At 45.7% G+C, this 14,113-nt stretch overlaps 1 protein-coding gene and 1 non-coding gene across 2 annotated transcripts in view; one reads left to right on the plus strand and one right to left on the minus strand.

Moving 5' to 3' along the window:
* Positions 1-14,113, plus strand: part of AP3B2 (adaptor related protein complex 3 subunit beta 2) — a 63,132-nt gene that overhangs the window by 18,469 nt on the left and 30,550 nt on the right. The window contains exons 5-8 of the mRNA XM_027089164.1: positions 3,266-3,314; positions 3,441-3,506; positions 13,233-13,310; positions 13,535-13,855. Of these exons, the coding sequence (XP_026944965.1) occupies positions 13,743-13,855 (113 nt within the window). The 5' untranslated portion in view covers positions 3,266-3,314; positions 3,441-3,506; positions 13,233-13,310; positions 13,535-13,742. The remainder of the gene's footprint in view (positions 1-3,265; positions 3,315-3,440; positions 3,507-13,232; positions 13,311-13,534; positions 13,856-14,113) is intronic.
* On the minus strand, positions 321-427 carry LOC113610906 (U6 spliceosomal RNA). Its single transcript, XR_003429288.1, has one exon. It is a non-coding gene; the product is annotated as a U6 spliceosomal RNA (small nuclear RNA).

Here is a 14,113-nt window from a genome sequence, read left to right on the forward strand (position 1 = left end):
TTAAACAATAGAAATTTATTGCCACACAGTTTTGGAGGCTGGAAGTCTGAGACCAAGGTATCAGCAGGGTTGGTTCCTTCTGAAACTGTGAGGGGAAATCTGTCCCATGCCTCTTCCCTAGCTTCTGGTGGTTTACTGGCAATCTTGGTGTTCCTAGCATTGTAGACACATCACCTTAGTCTCTGCCTTCATGTTCAGAGAGCATTCTTTCTGTGTCTGTATCTGCCTCTGTGTCCAAATTTCCTCTTTTAATAAGGACACCAGTTATATTGGATTAGGACTCACCCTGATGACCTATTTATTATTATTATTATTATTTTTAAAATTTGGAACGCTTCACGAATTTGCGTGTCATCCTTGCGCAGGGGCCATGCTAATCTTCTCTGTATTGTTCCAATTTTAGTACATGTGCTGCCGAAGCGAGCACTGATGACCTATTATTAATTTAACTAATTACATCTGCAATGACCCTCTTTAAATAAGGTCACATTCTGAAATACTGGTTAGGACTTCATCATATGAATTTTTGTGGGACACAATTCAACCTATAACAGAAGCTCTAACATTTTACCATTAAATATATTTGCCATGATAACCTTTGTTAAGTAAGTTCTCTTCCATTCCCAATTTGCTAAAGGTTTTGATCGTAAGCAGACATTAAACTTTGTTCAATGTTTTTACATAATTAACAAGATTTAATATATGGCTTTTATTCTTTAATCTAGTAATGCAATGATTTATACTGATAGATTTCCTAATATTAACCCATGCCTGAATTTTGAGAATAAACCCAACTTGGTCATAATTTTTAATACATTTCTTGATTCAGTTTGCTAATGTTTTAGAAGATAGCTTTTCACATCTGTGTTCATAGGAAAGATTGACCCATAAGGTTTTGTTTGTTTGTTTGGTTGGTTTTTTGGTACGGTCTTTGTCTGCTTTATATATTGTTACAATAGCCTCATAAAATGAAGTGGGGACTGTGACAGATATTACTAGTTGTTTCAGTTTGGAGTGATAAAGTTCTGGAGATGAATGGTGATAATTGTTGCACAGCAGTGTAAATATACTAAATGACACAGAACTATACACTTAAAAATGGTTAAAGTGGTAAATGTTACATTATGTATAATTTACCCCCCCACACACATACACACAAAACCAAACCCACAGCTAACATCATACTTAATGATGAAAGACTAAAATCTCTCTAAGATCAGGAACAGGACAAGGATGTATGATCTTGCCAACTCTATTTAACATAGTACTGGAGGTTCAGGCCAGGGCAGTTAGGAAAGAAAAATAAATAAAAAGCGTCTAGGTTGGAAAAGAAAAAGTAAAACTGTCCCATTTAAAGGTAATATGATCTTATATTTAGAAAATACTAAAGAATATCCACAAAAAACTAAATAGAGCTAATAAACAAGTTCAGCAAAGTTGCAGGATACAAGATCAATACACAAAAATCAGTTGTATTTCTATACGTTAACAATGAACAATCTTAGAATGAAATTCAAGAAACAATTCCATTTACAATAGTATCAAAAATAATACATAGGATTCATTTTATACAGGGAAGTGCAAGAATTGTATACTGAAAACCACAACACATTGTTGAAAGAAATTAAGAATTAAATAACTGGAAAGATATCCAATGTTCATGGATTGGAAAATTTAATATTAAGATGGTAGTTCTCCCTAAACCGATCTACAAGTTCAACACAATCCCTATCAAAATCCCAACTACCTTTTAAAAAAGAAAAGAAAAGCTGATCCTAATATTCATATGGAATTGTAAAGGACCTTAAATAACCAAAACAATCTTATATAAGAAGAATAAAATTGAAGGATTCACATTTCCCAGTTTCAAACCTACTATAAATCTACCACATTTAAGACAATGTGGTACTAGCATAAGACATAGGTCAATGGAATAGAATTGAGAGTCCAGAAATCAAACCATACAGCTATGGTCAATTGATTTTCAATAAGTCTAAGATCATTCAGTGGGAAAAAGACTACTTTCACAAATGGTGCTAGGATGACTGGATATCCACACGCAAAAGAATGCAGTTGGACCTCTACCTCATACCATAAACAAGAATTAGCACAAAGTGAATAAGAGGCCTAAATGCAAAAGCTAAAACTAAAAACTCTTAGAAGAATACATAGATATAAATCTTTGTGACCTTGTATTAGGCAATAGTTTCTTAGATAAGACACCAAAAACACAAGCAACAAAAGAAAAAATTAGATGAACTACATCAAAGCAAAAAACTTGTGTGTATCAATGGATACTATCAAAAGAGTGAAAAGACAATCCACAGAATGGGAGAAAATATTTGTAAACCATATATTTGATAAAGGTCTAGTATCCATAATATACAAAGAATTCTAAAACTTAATAATAAAAACACAACCTAATTAAAAATGCACAAAGGTATTGAAGACATTTGTCCAAAGAAGATATACAAATGGCCAATAAGCACATGAAAAATGCTCACCATCATTAGTCATTAGAGAAATGCAAATCAAAACCACAATGAGATACCACTTTACACCTATTAGGATGACTGTAATCAAAAAGACAACAAGTGTTGGGAAGAATGTGGAGAAACTGGAACAGTGCTGATAGGAATGTAAAATGGTGCATTTGCTTTGGAAAGCAGCTGGATAGTTCTTCAAAAAGTTAAACATGGAATTACCATATGACCCAGCAAGTCCACTCCTAGGTATATACCCAAGAGTAGTGAAAACGTAAGTTCAAATAAAAACCGGTACATGAATGTTTATAGAAGCATTATTCATAATATTCAAACAGTGGGAACAACCCAAATGTCCATCAACTGATGAATGGATAAACGAAACATGGTATATTCAAACAATGGAATATTATTTGACCATAAAAATAAATGAAGTACTGATATATACTACAATATGGATGAATCTTGAAAACATTATGCTAAGTGAAAGAAGCCAGACACAAAAGGCCACAGAATGTATAATTTCATTTATATGAAATGTCCAGGCTAGGCAAATCCAGAGACAAAAAGATCAGTGGTTACTAGGAGCTGGGGGAAGGTAGAGAGGAGAATGAGGAGTGACTGCTCGGTGGATATGGGATGTTTTTGGGGGGTGATGAAAATGTTCTGGAATTAGATAGTGGTGATGGTTGCACAAGCTTATGAACATACTAAAAACCATTGAACTGTACACTTTTAAATGGTGAATTTTATTGTATGTGAATTCTATCTCAATAAAAAAGGTACAAGACTTGAACAAACACTTCACCAGAGGGATTATACAGAAAACAAGTAAGCACATGAAAATATGTTCAACATATTAAGGAAATGCAAATTAAAACTATTGTGAGCAGAGAAGCCCAAGGAGATATTATATATATGTAATATTTAATTGGTAATATGTAATTTGGTATTTAGGATGGATGGATGTAATGGCATCTAGCACGGAATCCTGGAACAGAAAAAGGACCTCAGCAAAAAAAAGTAAGGAAATCTGAATAAAGGATGGACTTTGGTTAATAATAATATATCAATATTGGTTCATTAATTGTTCCATGTGGGTCATACTAATATGAGATGTTAAAAGGCTTAGTTTTTTGGGATGGTATAACTGTTCTATGTTGATTGTGATGAATCTACTAGTGTGTTAAAATTCATATAAATGTACAACAAAAATAGCCAATTCTTCCTTCCTTCCTTCCTTCCTTCCTTCCTTCCTTCCTTCCTTCCTTTCTTTTTAGCTGCATTGGGTCTTCATTGCTGCTTGCGGTCTTTAGTTGCAGAGAGAGGGGGCTACTCTTCGTTGTGGTATGCAGGCTTCTCATTGCGGTGGCTTCTCTTGTTGTGGAGCATGGGCTGTAGTTGCGTGGGCTCTAGTTGTGGCCCACGGGCTTAGTTGCTCTGCGTCATATGGGATCTTCCCGGACCAGGGATTGAACCTGTGTCCCCTGCATTGGCAGGCGGATTCTTAACCACTGTGCCACCAGGGAGTGGGGCTACTCTTTGTTGTGGTGTGCAGGCTTCTCACTGCGGTGGCTTCTCTTGTTGCGCAGCATGGGCTCTAGATGCACAGGCTTCAGTAGTTGTGGCACGTGAGCTCAGTAGTTGTGGCTCGTGGGCTCAGTAGTTGTGGCTCGCGGGCTCTAGAGTGCAGGCTCAGTAGTTGTGGCAATGGGCTTGGTTGCTCTGCGGCATGTGGGATCTTCCTGGACCAGGGATCAAACCCATGTCCCCTGCATTGGCAGGCGGATTCTTAACCACTGCACCACCAGGGAAGTCCCTAAATGTTAATTTAAAAGAAAAAATTAAAAATTATTTGGAGCAATCAAGAGCCAACAGAACCTGGCGATTTGACCCTGGAGTGAAGAGAACCACACTGGATGAGCTCTGTCTTTCCAAAGCTTTCCCCTTAGGGCCCTCCCCCATCTGTACAGTGTGGTGTGGCTAAACCTCATGCAGAAAGCCACAGAACTTCTTGGCTTAAGACATCAGTGGATAAATTTCAGGGTGGAGCAGCTGGAAACTGAGGGGGGAATACCCCAGAAAGGAGGTATCTACAGAGAGGGGATCCCCTAAACCTGCACATAAAATTCCTACAAGGGACTCCCCTGGTGGCACAGTGATTAAGAATCCACCAGCCAATGCAGGGGACACGGGTTTGATCCCTGATCCAGGAAGATCCCACATGCCACGGAGCAACTAAGCCTGTGTGCCACAACTACTGAAGCCCGTGTGCCTAGAGCCCATGTTCTGCAACAAGAGAAGCCACCGCAGTGAGAAGCATGTGTACCACAACAAAGAGTAGCCCCCGCTCACCACAACTAGAGAAAGCCTGCACACAGCAACGAAGACCAAACACAGCCAAAAATAAATAAATAAAATAAATAAATTTATTTTTTAAAAAATCCCACAAATCCTTGGATAACTCCTTACTGCACATCCACTGGGTGAGACTCCAAGGAGCCTAGTGGGAAACAACAGCTGAAAGGGAGATATTTCTGCTGCTGTGTACTGCAAGGGAGACAAAATTTGTAGTTTGATTTCCACAAATTTAAAGGGGCTTGGTAAATGCCTTTAGGCTGCCCACTGAAATTCCATAGGGGCTATGCCTTAGAAGACTATGGGGCAGGACTAAGGAATTCACCCTAATAATAATGGTGAAACTTAAACAGACTCGCCGTAACAAAGGGGTGAACCAGAACTCCACAAGCTTCAGGTCAAGTTCAAGCTATTAATTTGACTGCTTGCTAATACAAAAATCAATGTTCTTCAGGAGAAGATAAAAGAATCCATAATCTGTACAATGTATCATCTCCAACGTCCATTATACAAATTTTAAAAATCCTAGACATGCAAAAAAGGAAAATGTAGCTCAACATCATTAGAAAAGTCAGACAATGACAGTAGATACCTACACCACCCAAATGTTGGGGGGAGAAAAAAACCTTTAAGCATTTATTATAAATATCTACAAAAAACTTTATGCAAAAGATAATCATAACAAATAAATAGATGGAGAATCTTAAGAAAAAAGAAAATTATATTTAAAAATAGAAATTCTAAAACTGAAAATAAGTAAACAAATAAATGACTGATTTTGGGACTTCCCTGGTGGCACAGTGGTTAAGAATCCACCTGCCAATGCAGGGGACATGGGTTCCAGCCCTGGTCCGGGAAGATCCCATATGCCGCGGAGCAACTGAGCCCATGCGCCACAGCTAAGCCTGCGCTCTAGAGCCTGCGAGCCACAACTACTGAGCCTGCATGCCACAACTACTGAAGCCCGCACGCCTAGAGTCTGTGCCCGGCAACAAGAGAAGCTACCGCAATGAGAAGCCCGCACACCACAATGAAGAGTAGCCCCCGCTCGCCGCAACTAGAGAAAGCCTGCGCACAGCAACAAAGACCCAATGCAGCCAAAAATAAATAAATAAATAAATAAATAAATAAATAAATTTATTTAAAAAAAAAAAGACTGATTTTAACAGCAAGTTGAAGTTGTCAGAAGAAAGGGTCAGTGAAAGTAAAGAAATACCAGGAGACATCTCAGTCAAAAGACGAGAATAAAGACTGAAAAAAAAATGACATATCAAACAATATTAAGGTGATGGTATTAACTGGAGTTAGAGAATGAGAGGAGAGAGAAACCAAGGCAGAAAAATGTGAAGAAATAATGGCAAAAATCCCCGAATTTGGTAAAGACAAAAATGTATATATTCAAAATTCTCAGGGCACCACAATGAGATATAACTGAAGACAACCGCTCCTAGGTACGTCATAGTCAAACTGCTGAAAACAAATATAAAATCTGAATAGTGAAGATAAACAATACATGACATACTGGAGAACGATAATTTGAGTTATCTTTGATTTTTCACCTGGAACTGTGAAGGTCAGATGACAGTGGAGGAAAATCTTTAAACTGCTGAAAGAAAAAGATTGTCAATATAGAATTTTACATCCAATAGGATGAATGAAGTTGAAATAAAGTTATTTTCAGATAAAAGAATTCATCTAAGAGAATTCATCCACCAGCAGATCTGCACCACAAGAAATGCTGGAAGAAATTCTTTAGGCTAAAGGGGAATGATATCAGGGAAAATCTTAGACCTTCATGAATGAATGAAGGGATCAGAAATGGTAAATATCTGGGTAAATATGAAAGACTCTTTTCTTCCTACTTTATTTAAAATGCAGGACAGTTTAAAGCAAAAATTATGACATCATCTTGTGGAGTTTCTAATGTGTGTAGATATGATCCATACAACAAAGCATAAAGGATAGGGCAGGGATTGTCGTAAATGGACCTATTTGGTTATGAGACTTCTGCACTTTATGTGACATCGTACAATATCATCACTAAGTAGATTGTGAAAGCTTAAGTACATAGTTATATTGCAGTACTAGAGAAGCTACTAAAATATAGACAAAGAGGTACAGCTGGCAATATGTAAAATGAAGTTCTTTTTTTTTTTAATTGGGTGAAATTCTTTAAAAAAAAATTGAATATGCCCAAAGAAGACAGGAAAGGAGAAGAAAGGAACAAAAGTCAGAAGGGAAAAAAACAAATAGTAGCTCAAAATCCAACCATATCAATTATTACATTAAATATCTATGGAACAACAAATGGTTCAATTTAAAGGCAGATATTACCAAAATGAATAAAAAAGCAAGACTCAACTATATTCTGTCTACAAGAGATGCACTTTAAATATAAAGACACAGATAGATCAAAAGTAAATGAATGGTAAAAGATATAGCTACAAATAGTGAGCATATCAGATAAAATAGACTTCAAAGCAAAAATTATTAGCAAAGATGAGGAATGACATCCATAACCATAAAGGTTCAATTCATCAGACAGACATAACAATAATCAAATGTTTAAGTATCTAATAATAGAATTTCAAAATCCACAAGGCAAAATTTGGCAGAATTGAAGGGAGAAATGGACAATTAATCCCTCTATTAATTCATTGAAAAACTACACAAGAAATCAGTAAAGACATAGATGATCTGAGCAACATTATCAACCACCTTGACCTAACTAATATTTATAGAATACTGTACCCTAAATGTGCAAAATGAACATTTTCAAGTGCATATAGTATATTCACTAATATAGACCATAGGTTAGTCAATAAAATAAGTCTCAACAAATTAAAAGGAACTGAAATCATACGAAGTTTGCTCTCTGACCACAATAAGGTGAAGATAGGGCATCTGTGTACCCTGGAGGCCAGTAAGGGGAGAAAGGTAGTTTCAGATTGCAGGCACAAGTGGCACTGCAAGCACAAGCGGGTATGGGGTAGGGGCTGAACACCAGGAGGAGGGGAGAGAGCTGGGTGGGGGCACCAGTTACCCACCCCAGGCCCCAGCCTTACGGTCTCTGGCTGCCACCTGTCCCCAGAGCTGCCAGGAGGAGGGAGTGCTGCAATCAGAATGGCCCAGGTGGTGATGCTCAGAACAGGGCCCCTGGGCTTCCTGCTTGGCTCCTTTGTCTGCCTCAGGGGCGGACAGCTAGTCTTCCCTGCTCTGGCCACAGAAGGAGAGCACCTAGCAAGGTACAGAGGTGACGACTGCAAGGTGAGCTGCTTGGGCTCGGGGCTAGGATTCAGGTGGGATCACTGGGCCAAGGTGGGGGTGGGGACCAAAGGTTTTGTAAGAGAAGGAAGGGCCAGCCCAGGGTGTGCTGGGGGCTCAAAGGAAGGGTCTGCTCTGCCCCAGTGGGGAGCCCCAACCCTTGTTCTGGCTGGAGATGGCCGGCTGAGAGCAATGACCCCAAAACCTTGCTTCCCACAGAGGAACCCTTTGTCCAGGGCTAGACTGAAGGGGGACAGGAGGGGCTAGGCCATAGCCACACCACCAAGGGCCACCACAATGACCCCACAAGCCCTGTGCTCAGTGGTAGGACCTGACTGGGTGAGGTTCTTCAGGGATTTCTGGGGGAAGGGCAGGGCCCCAAGGAGACTGCCTGTCACCCCACACCCAGTTGCAGGGCCACTCTCACCGCTGTTCCTCTGAAATTCTCCATCAGAGTGAAAGGAGAAAGAGATCAGGTCCCCAGTGAGGACCCCCAATGGGATGGGCAGCATTTCAGGCCAGGTGCCCAGAGAATGGGATGCTCTGTCCCCTGGGCTCTTGCTCACAGCTCTGGGACCTTGCTCCTCCTCCTTTCTTACAAAGAAAATGGCAGCTTGGCTCAATGAAAGCCAAGGGGAAGGTCAGGAAGAATACAGGGGGTCAGTAATTCCTGGTGGTGGGGTCTGGGGAAGCGGGTGCTCGTGTGCCAGCAGCATGAGGGAGGCAGTGCTATACAGTGGTTAAGGTCATGGGCGCTGGAACCAGACTGCCTGGGCTTGAATCCTGGTTCCCCCACTTACTAGTTTGTAACCTTGGCAACCTCTCCAAGCCTGTTTCCCTTTCTGTTAAATTGGAAGGATAACAACAGTATCTATTTCATTACATTACTGTTAGGGCTAAGTGGGGTTTTAGCACAGTTTCTGGCAATAAATATTATCGTTATGGATGGAGCCCCACATATAGGCCTAGATCCCCTAACTGAAGGGTCACCTCCTCATCCAGACCCTGACTCAAAGTCCAGGGGCCCAGCTGATGGTGGCCAGAGTATTCACCACTGGGGAACTTTTCAGAGGGAGAGTCAAGGGTGGGGCCCTGCTCTCCAGAGCCTTTCCAGCTGCGTGATTTCCTAAGCGCTCTGGGGCAGGGCTCACAAAGAGGCAGCCAGTTTCTGAGGGCCCATTGTTTTTCTCCTGTGAGATGAGAAAGACACTTTCTCCCCACCCCTCCTCCCTTGACGCCCAGCTCTGCATGCTCAGGTGCAGGCCAAAGATAAACAAAAGCTGCCCGTCTCTCCTTGTCTTGCTCACAAACAGCTCTCAGTGCCTCCCAATGGTTCTGTGATGCCCAGCCTTCCAAGCTTATTATCCCCAATTCACAGATGAGGAAGTTGAGGCCCAGAGGGAAGAAGTGGCTTATTTGATGTCCCATACAGAGAAGTGGCACAGCCCGGACTTGGTCTCCCAGTCCTGTATCCAGTATTGCAACAGACTCATGGGCACGCCAAATGCATAGCCACACATTGACGCACAGACAGACAGTCCCACGTGCACCGTGCACAGCCTGAGTGGGGAGAGGCCAGAGGGGTGGTGGTTTGGACCCTCACTCCTCAGGAGCCAGGTGGTGACAGCTGTTTGTTTGGGTTTTTTCCCCTCCCTAGATAAGCTTCACATCCCAGGTAACTGGAGCAGAAATCCTCAGCTTATCTTTTCTCCAGGTGGGGTTCCTGCTGCCCCAGTAGGGGCCAGGACAGTCCACTCTCTTCCACAGCTGTGACCTCTGCTTGGCCCAGTGGGTATGGGGGGAGTGGGAAGCAAGAGATGCTGCTGGTGGATTTCAGGAGAGTGTGACCAAAGTCCAAAGGGCTGTTCACATGACTGGGTCCTCCCTGTGGTCTCGAGGTCAAGAGAGATGGGAGAGGGGAGACCTCAGCCTAAGGTAACCAACTGTCCAAGTTTTCCTGGGTTCTTGGGATGTAGGGTTTTTAATTTTAAACCCTGGAAAGCCCCAGGCAAACTGGGATGAGGTGGTCCCCTGAGTCTTCCACAGCTCCCAGTTTGGGAAAATTGAGATTCACTCCAGAATATGTAGAGGATACTATGGACTGGGGCCAGGAGGGAAGGGAAGGGTCAGGGGCAGGGGAGGCAGGCCCTACTTTCACCCCCTTTCCCAGGCTCTCTCTGAGACCAAAGCTCAGGCACAACCACGCAGGCCATCCTCCCAGGTCCCCAAAGCCCTTTGTTCCCAGTAAAGATAGGAGAAACCTGAACTAAATGTATTTCTCACTTCCTTATAGAGGAAAAGGAGGTAAGGGAGGTGACTGATGTTTAGGTCAAAGGGCACACGAAAGAGTCATGCAGACATACATTAAGCTGTGTGCACTCCAGCAAAGTGTAACTTTTGGAAACCTGTTTCTTTATCCTGAAAATGCAGATATGTTCCCATCTTGTGGGATTGTATGAAGCATCAATGAGCAGCAGCTTAATAGATGTTGGTGGCTGAGATTGTGGGAGGGTCTTTCTCCTCTCAGACTTGGCAGGAGATGCCTGTCTTGGGTCTAGATCTCACCCAGGTTTCTGTTTCTTTCTTTTTTATTTTATTTATTTTATTTTATTTATTTTTTGGCTGCATTGGGTCTTAGTTGCAGCATGTGGGATCTTTCATTGTGGCAAGGGCTCTTCATTGTGGCACACATTGTGGCACACGGGCTTCTCTCTAGTTGTGGCATGTGGATTTTTCTCTCTCTAGTTGTGGCATGCGGGCTCCAGGGTGCATGGGCTCTTTAGTTGAGGTGCTTGGGCTCCAGAGCACGTGGGCTCTGTAGTTGAGGCGCGCGAGCTCAGTAGTTGTGGCACGCAAGCTTAGCTGCCCCATGGCATGTGGGATCTTAGTTCCCCGACCAGGGATCAAACCCATGTCCCCTGCATTGGAAGGCAGATTCTTTACCACTAGACCACCAGGGAAGTCCCCCAGGTTTCTGTTTCTTCAGGACTTCTGCTCCTCTCAGGTTCACATGCCCCTGGTGTTGCCTCCAGGGAATGGCAAGATGGGAGATGACTGGGAAAGGGGGTCCTAAAGGAGGAGGAGGGGAGGGGAATGGCGAGGTTGGAATTTGAGATGAGAAGAAAACGTTGCATAAGGAGGAGGTCTCAACTGCTGGAAACTGAAGGGTGGCTCAGGGCAGAATTTATCCATGATATCCAGGCCTCTGAAGTTCCTCAGCACAGGGAGGCATGTGTGGGGTAGCGAAGACATTCACCTCAGGCTTAGCCCCAAGCCAAGTCTCCCTGAGCCCTGGGTGGCCCATCTGACCCAATGATCAGAGGCTTCTCCCTCATCCCAGCCTGCAAACACCCGGTGGTCTGGTCCATTTCTCCTCCCAGGCCCTGATTGGGGCAGTCAGCACCATTAAGTTCTTCCTGTCTGAGGCTTTCCTGGGTCAACACTTAGAGGCCGTGTAGCACCTGAGCCAGGAGACCTCTTCCTGGTCAGGTTGGTGTCACCCACTGGATGCTGGTGCGGGGCCCACGTGGGCGTGTACTGCAGCCACAGAGAGATCATCCACTTTGAGGGTGAGTATCTCATCTGGAACACAGGCCTTAGTCTTCGAACAGAGGCTACCCATCAAGCCCAGCTCCACCAGTGGGTGGGCCTCACGGGGATGAAGACTGCAGGTCCTGAGCTCATGGTGTGAGTCTCTGAAGACAGGCAGTTGGGCACCCAGGGTATGGGGCTCAGGGCCGCGGGATCCTGGGAGATAGGGATGCAGGCTGGATCTTGGGGCTGGAGTCACAGGACCTGACCTGGCTCTGACCCGCACTTGTCTGGTGATCCTTGTCTGGTGATGCAAGAATCCTGGTGGCCGCGGGCCGCTCATGTTTCTTGGCTCCTGCGAAGGCGTTGTGTCCAAACAACGGCAGCGACTGCTGCTGCGCTCCCGCTCGCTTTGGAGGGTGCTGTGTAGACAGGGCGGCTGGAGCACCGCATATGCAAAGCCTTGGACGCTGACCTACCTCCCTATCACCCCACGCACAGCAACTGCGTGCACTCTGCACTGCACTGCTCGGCCTAGAGCCCAACCTGGACCCCCTACAAATAGCCCGGAGTCCCACTAGTTCAGTGTGCACGGCCCAGCTACCCATGCAGGACCCCACGTCACCTCCAGAGCCAGTTAACAAATGCAGCTAACCAATGCATTCCTGGAAAATTCAGGCCCTCCCTCCCCACCCAGGCCACGTTCTTCAAACTCAAGATCCACTTTCCTCTGGCAGACCCAAAGCCCCCAGAAGCAAACTAGGCCTGCTAACTCATCAAGGTTCTACTCCTCTGAAACCCTTTTGGGTCCACTCCAGGAAGATCCCAGCTCACAGATACTGGGCACATCTATTTACTTCAGCCTACTTCAGCCAGGTGCTGCCATGGTCCTGGTCAGTCCCTATTCCCATTTTCCAATGGAACCCACCTACAGAGACAAATTCCACCTTTCCGGCCCCGCCCATTTCCACCCAGGCCCACCAATTCTGGTTCTGGAGACACCTGTATCCTAATCTATAGATCAAGACTCAGCCCTATGGACCCTTCCACACTCCGTATCCAGGCCTTCTCACCTTCTCCCTGAAGTCCAGCCAAAAGACCCCAGCTATTCAACCTGATGCCCCAAAGTCAACTAGAACCCACCCCTTCCCCCAACCCAGTCACCACTTTCCCTCTGGATCCAGGCCGTCTTTCCTTGGGGTACCTTGGGCCTTGGGGGAGGAGCTGAAGGCCTCACATGATCCAAGAGTCTTGGCAGTCACACCAGACCCTAACCCACCCTCTTCCCTTCCCCTTCTTTCCTAGGTTTCGGTGGATGTGGACTTGACCGTGGACTAGCCATGACCTCAGGCACTCCTGGGTGGGCATGAGGGCTTCAGAAATGGTTATTAAACTATTTTCCAAAGCTGAATTCGGGGTTCACATTCCCCTCTATTCTGTCCCCATTTCTCTACATCTGCATCTACATCTACAGCAGCATGCTGTAGGCTCCTTGGCGCTCTTGGACCAACCTTCCTTAAATTCCAACATCTCCAAGAAACCCTTTTGCACAGCTTTCTCTTACCCCTCCCCCACCCCCGCCCTTTCCTTCCACAGCGTGGGCGAGCATCCGCGCTAGTATCTGGGATGAGTGGAGCCCCTAGAGGCCGTTCCACCGAGACCCGGTGGTCTGTGGTAGGTAAAGACGTTCTGCATCCCCAGAAGGCTGATCCCATAATCAGTCCAGCAACCTCCACCGCCCCCCCCCCCCCCCCCCACCTGGAGCTGCCTCAGCCCCTTTAAAGGGCAGGAACCTTCCTTACTGGGGGGTGGAGGGATTTCCGAGGGATTGGGGCGGGGCCAGACCCTGCTACACCTCCCCTCCTGCTCCCTCCTCGGACACGCCCTCCGCTCCGCAGGCGCCGGTACCTTTAAGAATCTTCACGCGAGCATCCCAGATTGATAAATCCGCGCGCTGCCTCCGCCACCGCAGGTTGCGGCCTTTGCGGAGCCCAGGCCGCGCAGCCGACTTCGCCTGTCCGGCCTGCGTTCCCTTCCTCGGTCCCTGCCGCATTCCGGAGGCGCCGCGACCATCCCAACGAAGCCCGCGACCTCCCCTGCCGCCCCATGTCGGCCGCCCCCGCCTACAGCGAAGACAAGGGCGGCTCTGCTGGCCCCGGGGAGCCCGAGTACGGCCACGACCCGGCGAGCGGCGGCATTTTCTCCTCCGACTACAAGCGGTGAGGGAGCCCGCCGAGAGGGTGGCTGTGCACGGGCCGGCCTGGAAACATGCGCTCCGGTACCATGGACAGCGCACAGGCCAGTCGGCCGCGCCCAGGCCGGGCCCCGGCGGCGCGCACCGGAAGCCTGCCCAGCCCCCTCCCGCCGCAGTCACGGGCCTTCGCGACGCCCGTCCCCAACGGCAGCATCCCGCAGTGAGGGGCCGGCCTGCGACGTGGGAAGGGGGTGGGAGGCTGGTGGGGGATGGGCCAGCCGTC

The sequence above is a fragment of the Aethalodelphis obliquidens genome, unplaced genomic scaffold, assembly GCF_003676395.1.
Source record: "Aethalodelphis obliquidens isolate GAN/ISIS:26980383/991018 unplaced genomic scaffold, ASM367639v1 scaffold65, whole genome shotgun sequence".
Classification (NCBI taxonomy): domain Eukaryota; kingdom Metazoa; phylum Chordata; class Mammalia; order Artiodactyla; family Delphinidae; genus Aethalodelphis; species Aethalodelphis obliquidens.